Here is a 14,119-nt window from a genome sequence, read left to right on the forward strand (position 1 = left end):
CGGAAACTTAGCATCTGAGGGAGATGTTTGTTGTATTATAATACCTAGGGAGGATTAAGTAATTAACCCTAAACTTATTGATTAACGTTAAAAAAAAAAAAAAGTCAAGCAAGTCAAACTTGAGTTCTTTTAGTAAGTAGAAACCGGCCCCTAGATTCATTAGCAGCTGTTAGGGAATTTGTAGTTATTAGAACTCTGGTTATTTGAAAAATTAATTAATGGTGCATGATTGCAACAACCACAACAAATATCATATTATAAAATTCAAGGAAAAAGGTAATGCAAATTGAAAACAACGTCTCAGCCGCTGGGCTGATAATGGTTGGATTTGTGTTTGGAGGCCCAATACACACCGTATTTCGTCTTTTTAGTTTTTGCGGGATCCTCTTGTTTTCCTCTTTGAAATATGTCTATAATGCAAGAATACCTAAAATTTAAGGTAGGGAGGAAAACAAAAAAAGTCGCAGTTGAGGACCCAGTTTTCCTACCATTGATGTCATATAATGTACTAACAGTGTTACCCGAAACATTAATTAAGGATACCTGACAGACAGGACTAGAGATTTTTATATTAGGAATTCTTTCTCAAATATAAAAGAACATACACCTAAACAATCTGATCTTTTCAAGTGAATCAGGAATTGAGATGGAAAAACTCAAATTATTAATGTATTTGGAGTTCTGTTAATGTTAAATAAGAGCTCTACTCTATAATTTAGTAGGGTTAAGAAAAAAATGGGTTTTTTTTAGATATGTGATGTGGAAAAAGTAGTTTATAATTTATATTATGAAAAAACTCTTTCATGTTCCCTGTTACATCGTACATGATTTATTTAATACCAACACAGGTTTTTTATTTATTATTTTTTTTTTTTTCGGTGTCTGTAATTTACTTCATAAATTGTTACGCTTCGTCTCAACCCTGAACTTCCCATCATATTTAAATCCATATATCAACACTCGTATGGAAAATGTTCTCCTCAAGTTTGGTTATCATTTAAGAATTTATTGAATTTGAGTTCACTACGATTTGGGAATTCGAATGTATTTTACTCTAGCTTAAGTGATCGATGCTAGTAATCAATATACGTGAGAGTCTCAATCGTTTGATGGGTGAAAATGACATAATAAGCTGTCGTAATCGCTTCCCAGATCACAATAATGACTAGTTAACTAACATCATTCCTCAAAACAATTGCGAGGAACCGAAACAGCTCAACCGGTAACCATATTAGCAGGCTTTTCTACAAGTTTATCGCATCTAGTTTAAGGTTCAAAACAATTGTGAAGTTTGCAGTGTAAAATCAGCTTGTGCTTTAAAATTCGGTTGGTGTCAACTTTGAATTTTGAAAAGCAGGTGGTACGCTGCTTTTTAAAATCTTGGAACCACGTTTCTTCACCAATAAAATGGTGGTAGCCGTAGGTTTGCTTTTCAAAACCTAATTCTTGGAACCACGTTTACCCACCAATAAAAATCTTAATATAATACCCATTAGAGCGGTGGAAACTGATAACTGGTAAGCCGCATTCACCACAACAGTAGGTCAGAAGCTGGATACTAAATGAGCAATAGTGGTGTTAATTTTGCTTAAATGGGGGCATAACAAGCAGAGTACCATTTCAGAAATCTAATCTTTCCTCTCAGAATTTGGTGTCTCACATAAATCAAGACATAAAACAAGAGAATACTACTATATATCATACGTAAAAATAAGACCGAGAGTACCTAAAACATATTTGACAAACTTATTGTATCAACTTGTACAAATCTTTACCTAGAAAAAGGGAAGAAAAGCCCATATAATCAGCAGAATAATGAAATAGACATCGGCAAAGGTAGCAGAATATACTAAACAAGCCTCTCACAGTGTCGCTGCAATTTTGAATTGGAACCAACCAAAATCATATCTCACTTGTTCCCCCTGAAAAACAAATAAATTTTCTGCACAACCCAAAAGGTAAGGAAAATTAGTCGAGGAATAGAAAGATCAGCAAAGTAAAATAAAGGGCATTAAATATCACCTACCACATGATTGGCTATTCAAACATAAATTTATATTAGTATACGTGCTTTAAAATCCCATTCCACTTAACAGTTATTTTCACAGGTAAAGAATACTTATTACTAAAATAAATACTTAGCCCACGAATATGCTTGGACTACGTCATCTCAAAGCCAGTGTCAGATAATCAGAAACCATTCACAACGAAGTCTATAACAAACTTGTAGGAGGCAAAATAAGATCAAAAACCACAAAAAATATAGACAGCATTTAAGTAAAATATCTCGTTGGAATGTGAAACTTCAAAATAGAATCAATAAGGTACACTCAAGTAAAATTCTGCCAATTGAATGGTATCCCACCAAAGAATTGCCACAAATTTCTAAAAAGAGGATAATTCAGTTTTAAGTCCAAATTTCCTGCCTTGGGATAAGGATTGCCACAAAGCACATTCCTGAGCATAAATGATGCTCATCCCATGCATTTTTAAAGTTTACCATTGTTTGAAAACAAGTCACCATTGATTCAAATCTACACGAATTACAGCACTATTTCATGCATTACCATAATCCCGGTAATTTCCCAAGATAAATTCTTCCACTATAAAAAGTTTCCAACTTTCACCACAGCCTCTAATCACTAATTAACTGGATCCTCGTGATCATAGATTCATGACAAATATCAATCAATCAGACAAGAACTCACCAACTCAACAAATCTTAATCAAGGTAAGCATTCCGCGATTAACAAATCCTATAAGTCATTCTGCTCTTTTCATTATTCTTTTCAATAAAAAAACCTAGACTTTTTACAAATTAATGAAAAGTAGGAAAATGTAACTGTGGACCAAGTACCCAGAGAGAAAAAAAAAAAAAAAACAGGAGAAAAACCAATTTATACACCTATTTACAATGAGTGATCATCCCTCTGTACGATATTATTAATTATTATTAGTAAGAAACTATGAAAGATGTATTAATGATAAGAGCCGTAGTATGTGATCTATGCAGTATAAGTCTTCTTGTTTGCTCAAACTATACAAAATTAACCCAGAAACGCTTCTGAATTGAAAGAAATAAGGAAAAAGAAGAATCTTCAAACTCAGCAACATTTTATCCTTTTTTCCTTGTCTCCTAGTATAAAAGATAACAAATATTTCATAGCTCTCTTCAACCATTGTTTGACCTTTAATCCTAGTAAACCACATCGAATCAACAACATTCATATATCCTACGGGTTTCTACTTGTATCAAAGCCAATATTTCTGATTAGTAAGTACTGAAGAAACCCAACAGGAGAAAGAGAGAGGGCTGTATTAAGTAAAGCAGAAAATTGCCAAGGATGATGTGCAGAATGTGATTATACTGTCTTTCTTATAATATATGGGAAAATACCAACAAAAAAAAAATAAAACCTAACAGGGGAAAGAGAGAGGGCTGAAATAAGTAATGCAGAAAATTGCAAAGAATGATGTGCAGAGTGTGATTATACAGTATCTCCTCTAATATGTGGGGCTGACAAGGATTTTATGCATCCAAACCCTAACCTCTTCAACATTGACCTCTCTATTTTTTTTTTTTTTTTTTAATCAATACTCTTAAAACTCTTAAGAGGAAGACATTTTCTAACCTCATTTCAACAATCAAACCAAAATAACCAAGAAAAGTGCAGCAATGTCAACCATCTTTCTGCTAGTTTTACTTCGTAAGATAAAGTACACTCGCATATTCTAAGTCATGCTCATTGTATGACAAACTAATTCAAAATCAACTCTTTACACTTCCAATCAAATCATCAATCTTGTTATTGGCATCAGCAGAAAGCTAGATTTCTATGGTGAAAACCATTTAACTTGTTTTCTCTTACCTGAATAACCCAGAGGCTTAGAAGTGACTCTAAGCAAAACAGGCCAAATCCAACAAAGTAGAAAATCTGCATTAAGAACAAGAAAGATATTAATTAAGTCAAACAATTAATGAAATTGCATTAAAAAGTTGAATTCTTTTTTAATATCAATCAGGTCATCTTAAACCCGTGGCAGAGAAAGTAAACTTTGAATTAGTCTAAAAAGTCACCATTGAAATGATCCCACATCATACCCTTACAAAAACTACATGTCCTTAATGCATCAAAAAATCCAAATTCCATATTCAATATAAACAGATCAACGCATGCACAATATACAGAAGAACATCATCTCAGTAACACCATTGTTTTTCTAAGACAAAATGATCTTTCACATAAGGTTTAGCATCCAAAATCCAAATGGGTCAAAGCAAGCAGGGATCAAAATTTCATGTTCAAAGAATCATTAAAGCAACCATAATGGGGAAATGCATTCCACAACAATAAAATTAAAGTAATCCACAGACAGTTCGCTCTTTCATGTAGGTGTGACTAGTTCATGTTCAAATAAATGTTTACAAAGATCTTGGAAGTTAATGATTAAACTACTTATCAGCCTAACTAAGCATACACTCTTTACTATGTGCTAAACACTTTAACAAGGTTGTTATTATTGTTTTCACAAAAATAATTGAGGTTAAAACCCTACCTAGTTTACATCTTATTTACCTCAGAGCTTCAACAGAAAAATCAGTAATAGGACAAAACAATATTCTAAATGCCCACAGTAAATTGACAATAGAAGACATGAAAGGCTACATCATACAACTTACCCCAGCCAAAACGCTGTCAGAGATGACATCAATTGCTGCCAGAATGCCCCTGTAATAAAATCAATGGACTAAAATAATTTGTTCAATACAAAAATACATGATAATGGGGTAAAGAAAACCCCCAACTGTGGTCTCTGAACCCAAAATTGTCATTCTAAAAGCAGATAATAGGAATTTGCAAGAAAATTTGACACGAAGCTTAAATCTTCATATTAAAGTGATAAGATGGAGCACAAAACTAATAAGAGAAACAAATAGTAACCAATAAATTCTATTTGGAGCACAAACTAATGCACTTCACTTATTAGTATTCTATGCCTCCAATCGTGGGTAAAGTGCAGTTAAAAATTTTGGGTTATGCTTCTAACAGACGACAACTGAAAGAGTACTGAACTGGAACCATACACTAGATTTCTATGGTGAGAAATCACCTTTTCATTCTTAAACTCATAGAACTCAAAGAAGGCAATAAATTGAGCTACTTACGCCAATGACTTCCCATGAAAGACAACAGGAGGAGCAATAGCAGCAAATATGCAAAACAAGATGTGGATCTGAATAATACAATTCAAGTTATTAGAGAGGTGAAAAAGCACTAATCAAAAGAAAGATGTCTCAGAAAACAAGGGCTGATTGATAGAACTCACCATGTAGAACAAGAAAAACCAGCTGAATTTCAATGCACTATCTGTCCTGCAATTTCATAGACAAAATCCCAATTGAAACATACATCAGTTGGTTGAAATACTAGTATTTCATTGTAACCACATCATTTTCAAAGTTCATATATATCCTGTCTAAGCATTTGTAATTTAGCTTGACACGAGCATGAAAAACCACACTACATATGAGAAATCAATTAAAAATATCACAAAAAACTAAAAATAAAAATAAAAAGCTTAAAGTAATAATGCAGAAGCTACAAAACAACCTCAAGAGGAAAGAAAAGGTTTATACATCCAAGGAACTGCCAAATTAACCATCACATAAAATTGTCTGGAAAACTACATTTCTACACATATTTATGCAGAGCTTAAAGACAAAATATTAATCAGTTAATTTAACAACAAAATAGTGTTACTAAAACCAGCTCTAAAAGTTATACATACTGGCAAAATTACATTCTTTCAGTGGTCCCCATGAATTTAGCATCACCATAATATTATGGATCCTAAGATGAGACAAGTTCATCAATCAAACTTTAGTATCCATGCTGAAACTAGAACAAAGGAACAAATGATAGTTGCTATTCGCTGGCGATACTGAAAAGTATTAATACTTCACCTTTGTAGAGGGATTGAATTCAATCAGTACTCCTATCATCTTTCTTATACTCAAAGAGCATATACTTGTGATTTTAAAGAGAATACTCAAAAGCCCTTGATTTAAATTTCTTTTTCTTTGCCTCTTGATCTTTATTTATCCGTTAAATAATCCTTAATAAATATGTATGAAACTATGTTTGTAACGTCTTCACCTCACTGAACTTACTCTCAATTAATTTCTTCCACCATAATTTGATAAAAAGAACATCTAAACGATTAAAAACCACAATTCTTTGTAAATGCAACAATGGAGAAAGTTCTTCTAGTAAGAGTTGTGTTTTCAGTTGCCCATCTTACATGCTGGTGACTCCAAGTTAACTAAGTTTAGATAAATTTTGGTTTCCCTAAAAAATTTCCACATGGCCATTGAATGTTTATCTAAAATACCAGAGGGAAAAAGCAATTCATGCGCCAGCAATGGAAACAATTGATCCATCAGACATGTACCAATATTTCATGATAGTGTATACTTTCTTCAACAATATAGAGAACAAACACACCATAGCAAGAGTACAAATGTAAGTAACAACTTATAGAAACTGCATTAAGTGAAGCACCATTCTCCAGTTAATAGGAATTTTTTTTTTTTTTTTTTTTAATAATAAATTAAAACAAATAGATATTGATGCCCTATCTTCTGAAGTCTTAACAATAAAGCAAACACAGAAACTGTGCCAATCCGTCAAACCTTGCTTGTAAACCATACCATTGCAATGTCTAATTGCATCTAAGTAAATATTTTTCCATCAATGCAAGCATAATATTATTTAATTGGGTAGCCATGTAATATTAGATGTTAAAATTTGGATTAGATTAATAGAACATCACATTACTTACCTCATTGCTCTATAAAGAGGCCTGTACCAAAGAACGTATGAAAGGGGGCATCCAAGCAGAGCATAGATAGTTGCAAGGAAAAAAATTTTGACACCTATAAATTATAAAACTTGTCAGAAAATTTGGAAACCATGACAAAAGGCAGCAATAATCTCATCCAAATATAATTAATATATAATCATAGTGTTAGGTCATAATCAAATATTTAACATATACAACTGTTATTGAAAGGAAAAGCTTACCTCCCCCTTTAATCCAACAGACAATCACCGCAACCATGTTGAATACAAGACAAAGAACTATACCTGCAACAGTAGGATCAAAGCATGTTAGGTTACTGTGTGGCACTCAGCAACCAGAAAAGAAATAAGAAAACGAAGCAAGGATATGTCAACAAAAACAATCTATAAGAAAATGATGTCATAAGAAAATGAAAGTTTTCATAAAGAATTTACACAAGTTTTATAAATAGATAGACAGGTAGATAGATAGTACTTAAGCCCCCATACCTAACCAACTTGCAAAAGCAAGATACTGCAGCCTTTGAGCATGAACTGGTATCTCTTTTGAAATGTCATGATGAATAATTGGAAAAAATGGTGGCCAATTTCTATTATCGGTTGGGATATCACCCGCTGAAACGGAACATCACCAACAAAACTTAGATAATATAANAAAGCAATTCATGCGCCAGCAATGGAAACAATTGATCCATCAGACATGTACCAATATTTCATGATAGTGTATACTTTCTTCAACAATATAGAGAACAAACACACCATAGCAAGAGTACAAATGTAAGTAACAACTTATAGAAACTGCATTAAGTGAAGCACCATTCTCCAGTTAATAGGAATTTTTTTTTTTTTTTTTTTTAATAATAAATTAAAACAAATAGATATTGATGCCCTATCTTCTGAAGTCTTAACAATAAAGCAAACACAGAAACTGTGCCAATCCGTCAAACCTTGCTTGTAAACCATACCATTGCAATGTCTAATTGCATCTAAGTAAATATTTTTCCATCAATGCAAGCATAATATTATTTAATTGGGTAGCCATGTAATATTAGATGTTAAAATTTGGATTAGATTAATAGAACATCACATTACTTACCTCATTGCTCTATAAAGAGGCCTGTACCAAAGAACGTATGAAAGGGGGCATCCAAGCAGAGCATAGATAGTTGCAAGGAAAAAAATTTTGACACCTATAAATTATAAAACTTGTCAGAAAATTTGGAAACCATGACAAAAGGCAGCAATAATCTCATCCAAATATAATTAATATATAATCATAGTGTTAGGTCATAATCAAATATTTAACATATACAACTGTTATTGAAAGGAAAAGCTTACCTCCCCCTTTAATCCAACAGACAATCACCGCAACCATGTTGAATACAAGACAAAGAACTATACCTGCAACAGTAGGATCAAAGCATGTTAGGTTACTGTGTGGCACTCAGCAACCAGAAAAGAAATAAGAAAACGAAGCAAGGATATGTCAACAAAAACAATCTATAAGAAAATGATGTCATAAGAAAATGAAAGTTTTCATAAAGAATTTACACAAGTTTTATAAATAGATAGACAGGTAGATAGATAGAACTTAAGCCCCCATACCTAACCAACTTGCAAAAGCAAGATACTGCAGCCTTTGAGCATGAACTGGTATCTCTTTTGAAATGTCATGATGAATAATTGGAAAAAATGGTGGCCAATTTCTATTATCGGTTGGGATATCACCCGCTGAAACGGAACATCACCAACAAAACTTAGATAATATAAAATAAACAGAAACAGACAAAAGAAAAATTACAAAGGGAAAACATAACAAGTTGTGGCCTCATTTGCTAACCTTTAGTAACAGCTTCTTCTCTCCGTTTTATTTCCTAAATAAATAAAAAAAGAGAGCTAGGTTTTAAAAACATATATATCATAAACTAAGAGCAATATGTGATGGCTATAGAACCTTCTGTATACTAAATATTCGATAATAGAAATGTGAAAATAACCTTTTCCCTCCTTTTAAGATCTGCTTCCCATGAAGCAAGCTCTCTCTCTCTTTTCTTAGAATCCTGCATCAAAATAGATATAAGCAACCCCAACTGCATCTAGAAATCAAAACATTTACGAACTAGACGCAATTAAAACGGTTACATTCATATTATCGAGTGGAATATCAACTGTAGCATCGTATTTCTGCCCGAATCCCACAGGTTCAGATGGGAAATGAGGAATGTGTGACCTCGATCCAGGAGCAGCCGCACCTTTCTGCACAGTAACACAATTAAACACACTAAATAAATAAAAATCATCAAAACGTGTAATTCTAATATTGATCTAATTAATCAATCAAAACCAAATAAAAATGTACGAATTTACACAAAAATATCATCAGAAAGGAAATTACATTCCCGTGAATCTAGATTAAAATAGAATTGAAGCAGATAAGAACACATATGCCGTGAATCTAGACGAAAACACGAATCGAAAGGCGAGGCTAAAAAGGGAAAAGAGAGAGAAATAAATACCGAAAATGGATTGACTTCTTCTTCATCGAAGGGGTTGGGATCGTGGTGGCGATGCATAGCTATTGAAGTTTCAGATCCCTAAATTTTGCACCAAATTTTGCCGACTCTTACTTCACTAGACTCAATTCTCCGCTTTAATCTTTCGCTTGTGTGTAACGCGGGATGGGAAGGTGAGGTGTATGGATTTGCCTTTTCCTGGATTTGCCACTAGGATTTTGAATTATTACCATTTTACCTGGAAGTTGAAGTGCCACGTTGCTGTGGTCTCACGCTTCGTAGACGAGATGTACCTAATTAGTAATTAATTAATTAATTAATTAGATAGGGAAGAGCTTTTATTGGTGTAATATTATTTATGCGTCAGATTAATTAATTAATCATCTGACACGTCAATACGGTTTGCTTTTGCTTTGTTAAAGTAAAACAAAGTTACTATATTATGGTTGTAACGTTAGACAATGATTTAGGCAACTCCTTTAAATAAAGTTTATAATTGAATTTATAGAAATAAAACTTTTGCTCACTGGAATTCATGAAATAGTGTTTTCTTTATCAAATATTTACTAATTATTTGTTTATGTAAAAGTGAAAAACGTATATTTAAGACTAAATTATCAAAACAAGTTTTTATCATCCAAAAAAAAAAAAAAAAAAAAAAGATAATGCAGAACTTCGAAAATAACTTTTTAGTCTAAATAAATTATACAAAAAGAATTGAAGAGATTTTTACATAAATAAAAATAGATTAGGTTAGTGCATGCTAGATGTCACGTCCGACCCAAATCCAAATGCATTTAAGACCTAATACCAATTAAAGAGACTTAACCAGACTTGATCTTATTAACACTATAGAATATGTCAGAAAATCTTTTTAAAAGCTTTTAGAGCAGTATTCCTTCACTAAAAAAACAAAATAGAATCAGGATTTTATTTGCTTGCATAAATAATCTTAGACATTCATATTTACCTGTAAACTCTTATATAAAGCTAGCTAATATTTAGTTATTTTCATTTCAATTATTGTATTCATTTGAGAACAATACAATATAGTTTTTTCTCTTCATCTTTATTCTTTGTGTTCTTATTATTTCATTGAGAGTTTGTAGGTTATTTTAGGCTTTGGTTGGTGCCAAGTCTCTTGAGCATATTTAGTTGTTTGGTTGTCGATTGCCAAAAAAAAGAGTTTCATTATAGTAAAATTTATAAAATAATATATTGGGTATTTTGTCAAATAACTTATTAAAAAAAAAAAAAAAACTCAAAAGGAGCTTATATGCATATATGAATATGATATGACGAGAAGTAACTTGTGAACACATGATATACTGTATACCGTATACGTATACCTTTTAAATATCCAAACATATAAAAACTAATACAGTATACCTTTAGTGTTTTCTTCTTTTGTTGTTTGTTCAAAGTTTTTTAATTTAAATAAACACATATAATTAATGGAGTAGTCAGGAAATTATATTGGAGTAGGTTAATCTAGATTTCATTTTTCCCAAACAAAGTATTTAGCTAGAATTAGTGAAGAAAATTTTGTAATCAAAGGCAAAAAAGAATGCATTTTGAGGGCAGTTTCTTAAAAAAAAAAAAAATCATTTATCCAAGAATGAGAAGCCATATATACTTGGGACAAATTAATTTGAAGATTTTAACGTTAATTCATTTAAGAATTAGTGACCAATTTAAAAATATTGGAATAAATTAATAAGATGGGTCAAGGTCATCAAGCCATGAAACTGTAATATAAGGTAAAGTAAATGAAGTGAAACTTCATATGATGGTTGACGAAAAAAAAAAAAAAAAACTAAGAGTAGGAGTTACAAATATGGTCCCTTTTTTGAACTATACCGTATCAAAAAAATTTGTAAAAATGATAATCCCACCACTGCAGTCTCTGGATAAATCTGGATAAATGTATTATCTTTGTGTCCAATAAGAAATAAATCTGGACTATAACGATTATGATAGCTTCATAATGAAAAAAAAAAAAAAAAAAAAAAAACCCGATGTCTTCTTAAAAATCAACATAATGTTGAGTTAAAACCTTAGGGAATCCCTCCGTTGCAACATCAAAATATTATTCAATTTCTGAATCGACTCATACAATTTTACTGATTTCAACATTTAATGATAATAAAGTCCAATCGACATCACATATTTTTCTTCCGGTCGTTACCGAAATGGCCTGCTCATTGGATTCAAACAATGTTTGACATTAGTTGTCGAGCGCCAGGCTAAAGCCTAGCTAAAAGGATATCAGCATATCTGAATTTGTTGTAAAGATCCTGCACAACAATTAAACTAACCTTGAAAGATGCCAAATTTTCCCTTTGATCTGAAAGAACAAACCGAGGCTTTCATTCTCTCGAAAACTTCGCAGCACCTAGCTGTACGTTCAGGCCAATGCATGCCTCCTTCAAATCACAATTCTTATAGCCCTCATCGTGATCTCTTATGCTTAAACCACCAGCAGAAACTTCACAAACTACGCTACTGAAAGATTTTTTATTTTTCATCTTTTGGTTTAACTATAATCGAACATGGCAGGAACCAGTAACGATCGCGACGTCGAGAGCGATCAACAATCGTTCTCGAAGCCGACTGAAGTACTGCCTGATGTGCATAATACTGGTGCGAAAGTTGAGAGGGCTGGAGACGCCTACAGGGTTTATGCGGGGCTGGTGGATAGGCCTTCTAGAGGAGAAATTTGGGTTTGGTATTTGTACGGGCTGTGCTCATACTTTGTTCTCACAACTCTTCTGCCCGTTATCTTCCCTCTCATCATCGGTTATATTGTTAAACCGCAAGAGCCTGGTCAGGGATGGACCAAGACCCGCAAGGGCTTTGTTTGTGGACTTGATCAAATGGATGTGTAAGTTTTCTTATTTATAAATAAATTTCTTCTCTTTTTGTCTAAATATTCTTGTTCATGAGTTTGATTGATTAATTTCAGGTACGAGAGACTAATCCAACGGTCAATATCGGTGAGCAATATGAATTTCTCCCCTTTGGAGTGGACTTCAATCTCTTGGTTTATTGGGTTAGTTTTGGCTACTCCCTTTGTGGGCTTAATTTCCAGCCATCTTGATCATGGTCAGAACCAGCAGCTCGTTGCTGCATCTGCAACAGCCATTGGCGCTCTCTTTTGTCTTCCTGTTGGTTTCTTTAGAACCGTGTGGATTTTCCCACTATATATTGCGCCAATAGTTGCAGCTTACATTATTGCAGCCGCCTCCCACACACGCCACTTTGGTCTCTTGGTTCGTGGATTCACCGGACCAACTCTTCAACCAAGTCAATTCCCACATAGAAGGGGCGTCTCGGGGTGGTTCTCCCTATACGCCACTGCCGCCGGCTGCTTAGGCTCTGCCATTATATCTGCATTCGGTTACCATATGATTAAAAGCAAAGAGATAGTCACCAGTCTCTGGGTGGTTTCTATCTTCAGTGGCCTAATCTGGCTCATTGGATTGTCTCATGTCATCTCAATAAGGCCAGGGACAACTCCCTCCTCGCTTGTGCCTAAAACTTATTTTCTCACCTTGTTCAAGTATCCTCACGCCATTGGAAGTCTGATTGTGGTTTTCATCTCTTCATTTACAACGATGTGCATTTTCACTGGAGGGACACTTTTTCTTGTAGGCCAGTTGTGCCTTAAACCCGTGTTTGTACTCTACTTCTGGCTAGTTTACTTCATTTTCCCATCAATTTCTCTGCCTCTACTGCAACCACTGCAACAAGTTATCAAAGCGAATGCTGTAAAAATGCAAGTGCTGGGTTTCCTCTTGGCGTTGATTACTTCAGGAGTGGGATACTGTTTCCGGAATCACAATTGGGAGAATCAACATATACTGCTTTTTGCCGCGATTCAAAGCACTTCAACTGGGCTTCTTCATGCATTTGGGAGAGTTTTGTTACTAGACTGTTCGCCTGGTGGCAAAGAAGGAGCATTCTCCATATGGCTATCCTGGGTTAAAGCTATTGGCACTTGTGCAGGATTTGCAGTGGCATCAGCCGTTCCTGGAGATATTCATACTTGTTTCAAAGTTACTTTCTGCATGGCTGTCATTGGAAATCTTGTTTTGATTTTCGGAAACATCAGTGATTTTGGGGGAGCCAAAGCTGCGGGGCTTTTGCGTGAAGACAGTGAGAGGGGATCGCCAGTGAGTGGTCTGGATACTAGCATTATAATAAAGGAAGCTGTGCCTGATCAGGAACATAAGTGAGTTGATTAAAGAATCTTGCCTGTTTGTTTTCAAGTTATTCTTTGCAAATAATTTGAGGCCATTACTTACTGCATTGTTAAGTCAATTATATTCATGTGGGTGTTACACACGTGTGTTTGTCAATGTAATAAAGTTTTGATAGATAAATATTAATTCTTTTGTTCCTTTCATTCCTGCAATTAGTTGCCTATATTTAACTTAAGATACTCACCCTCTTTTTTGGTTTATCAACTTACTCACATTAAACTCTTTATTTCTAATGTATAACATTAACTTGCACTGATAAGTAACTGAAATTTAATGTAATTTTGCAAGTTATATTAAACTGTCACTGATTCAAGTCACTACAATAATTTAAGTTAAATGCTCATTTGAATACATATATTTTTTTGCTCTCACAATGATACATAAGGTATAATTTTATGTTTCAACATGTTATGCCAAAAATATACACTAATATTAGCACCACCAATCAAAGTTCAACAAACATTTAAAGATAAAATAG

The 14,119-nt window shown here is 33.5% G+C and overlaps 1 protein-coding gene across 1 annotated transcript; it reads right to left on the reverse strand.

Annotated features, from left to right (window-relative positions):
* Positions 1–1,673: 1,673 nt before the first annotated feature.
* LOC116126295 (secretory carrier-associated membrane protein 4) lies at positions 1,674–9,549 on the reverse strand. The gene is made up of 12 exons (XM_031411995.1): positions 9,380–9,549; positions 9,006–9,119; positions 8,861–8,923; positions 8,704–8,737; positions 8,469–8,594; positions 8,202–8,264; positions 7,960–8,053; positions 5,329–5,374; positions 5,168–5,235; positions 4,682–4,730; positions 3,870–3,935; positions 1,674–1,942 (listed from the first exon to the last, which is right to left on the reverse strand). The coding sequence occupies exons 1-12, from the start codon at positions 9,434–9,436 to the stop codon at positions 1,910–1,912; spliced, it is 813 nt and encodes a 270-aa protein (XP_031267855.1). The 5' UTR covers positions 9,437–9,549; the 3' UTR covers positions 1,674–1,909.
* Between the last annotated feature and the right edge of the window lie 4,570 nt (positions 9,550–14,119).

The sequence above is a fragment of the Pistacia vera genome, unplaced genomic scaffold, assembly GCF_008641045.1.
Source record: "Pistacia vera cultivar Batoury unplaced genomic scaffold, PisVer_v2 Contig104, whole genome shotgun sequence".
In the NCBI taxonomy this organism is placed as follows: domain Eukaryota; kingdom Viridiplantae; phylum Streptophyta; class Magnoliopsida; order Sapindales; family Anacardiaceae; genus Pistacia; species Pistacia vera.

Excerpts from the sequence above, each read along its gene's own strand:
- LOC116126295 (XM_031411995.1), bottom strand. The coding sequence starts at position 9,436 with ATGCATCGCCACCACGATCCCAACCCCTTCGATGAAGAAGAAGTCAAT. Across the intron at positions 4,731-5,167 it reads TTTCATGGGAAGTCATTGGC|GGGCATTCTGGCAGCAATTG; the intron begins GTAAGTAGCTCA and ends ATTTTATTACAG. Across the intron at positions 1,943-3,869 it reads TAAGCCTCTGGGTTATTCAG|AAAATTTATTTGTTTTTCAG; the intron begins GTAAGAGAAAAC and ends TGGGTTGTGCAG.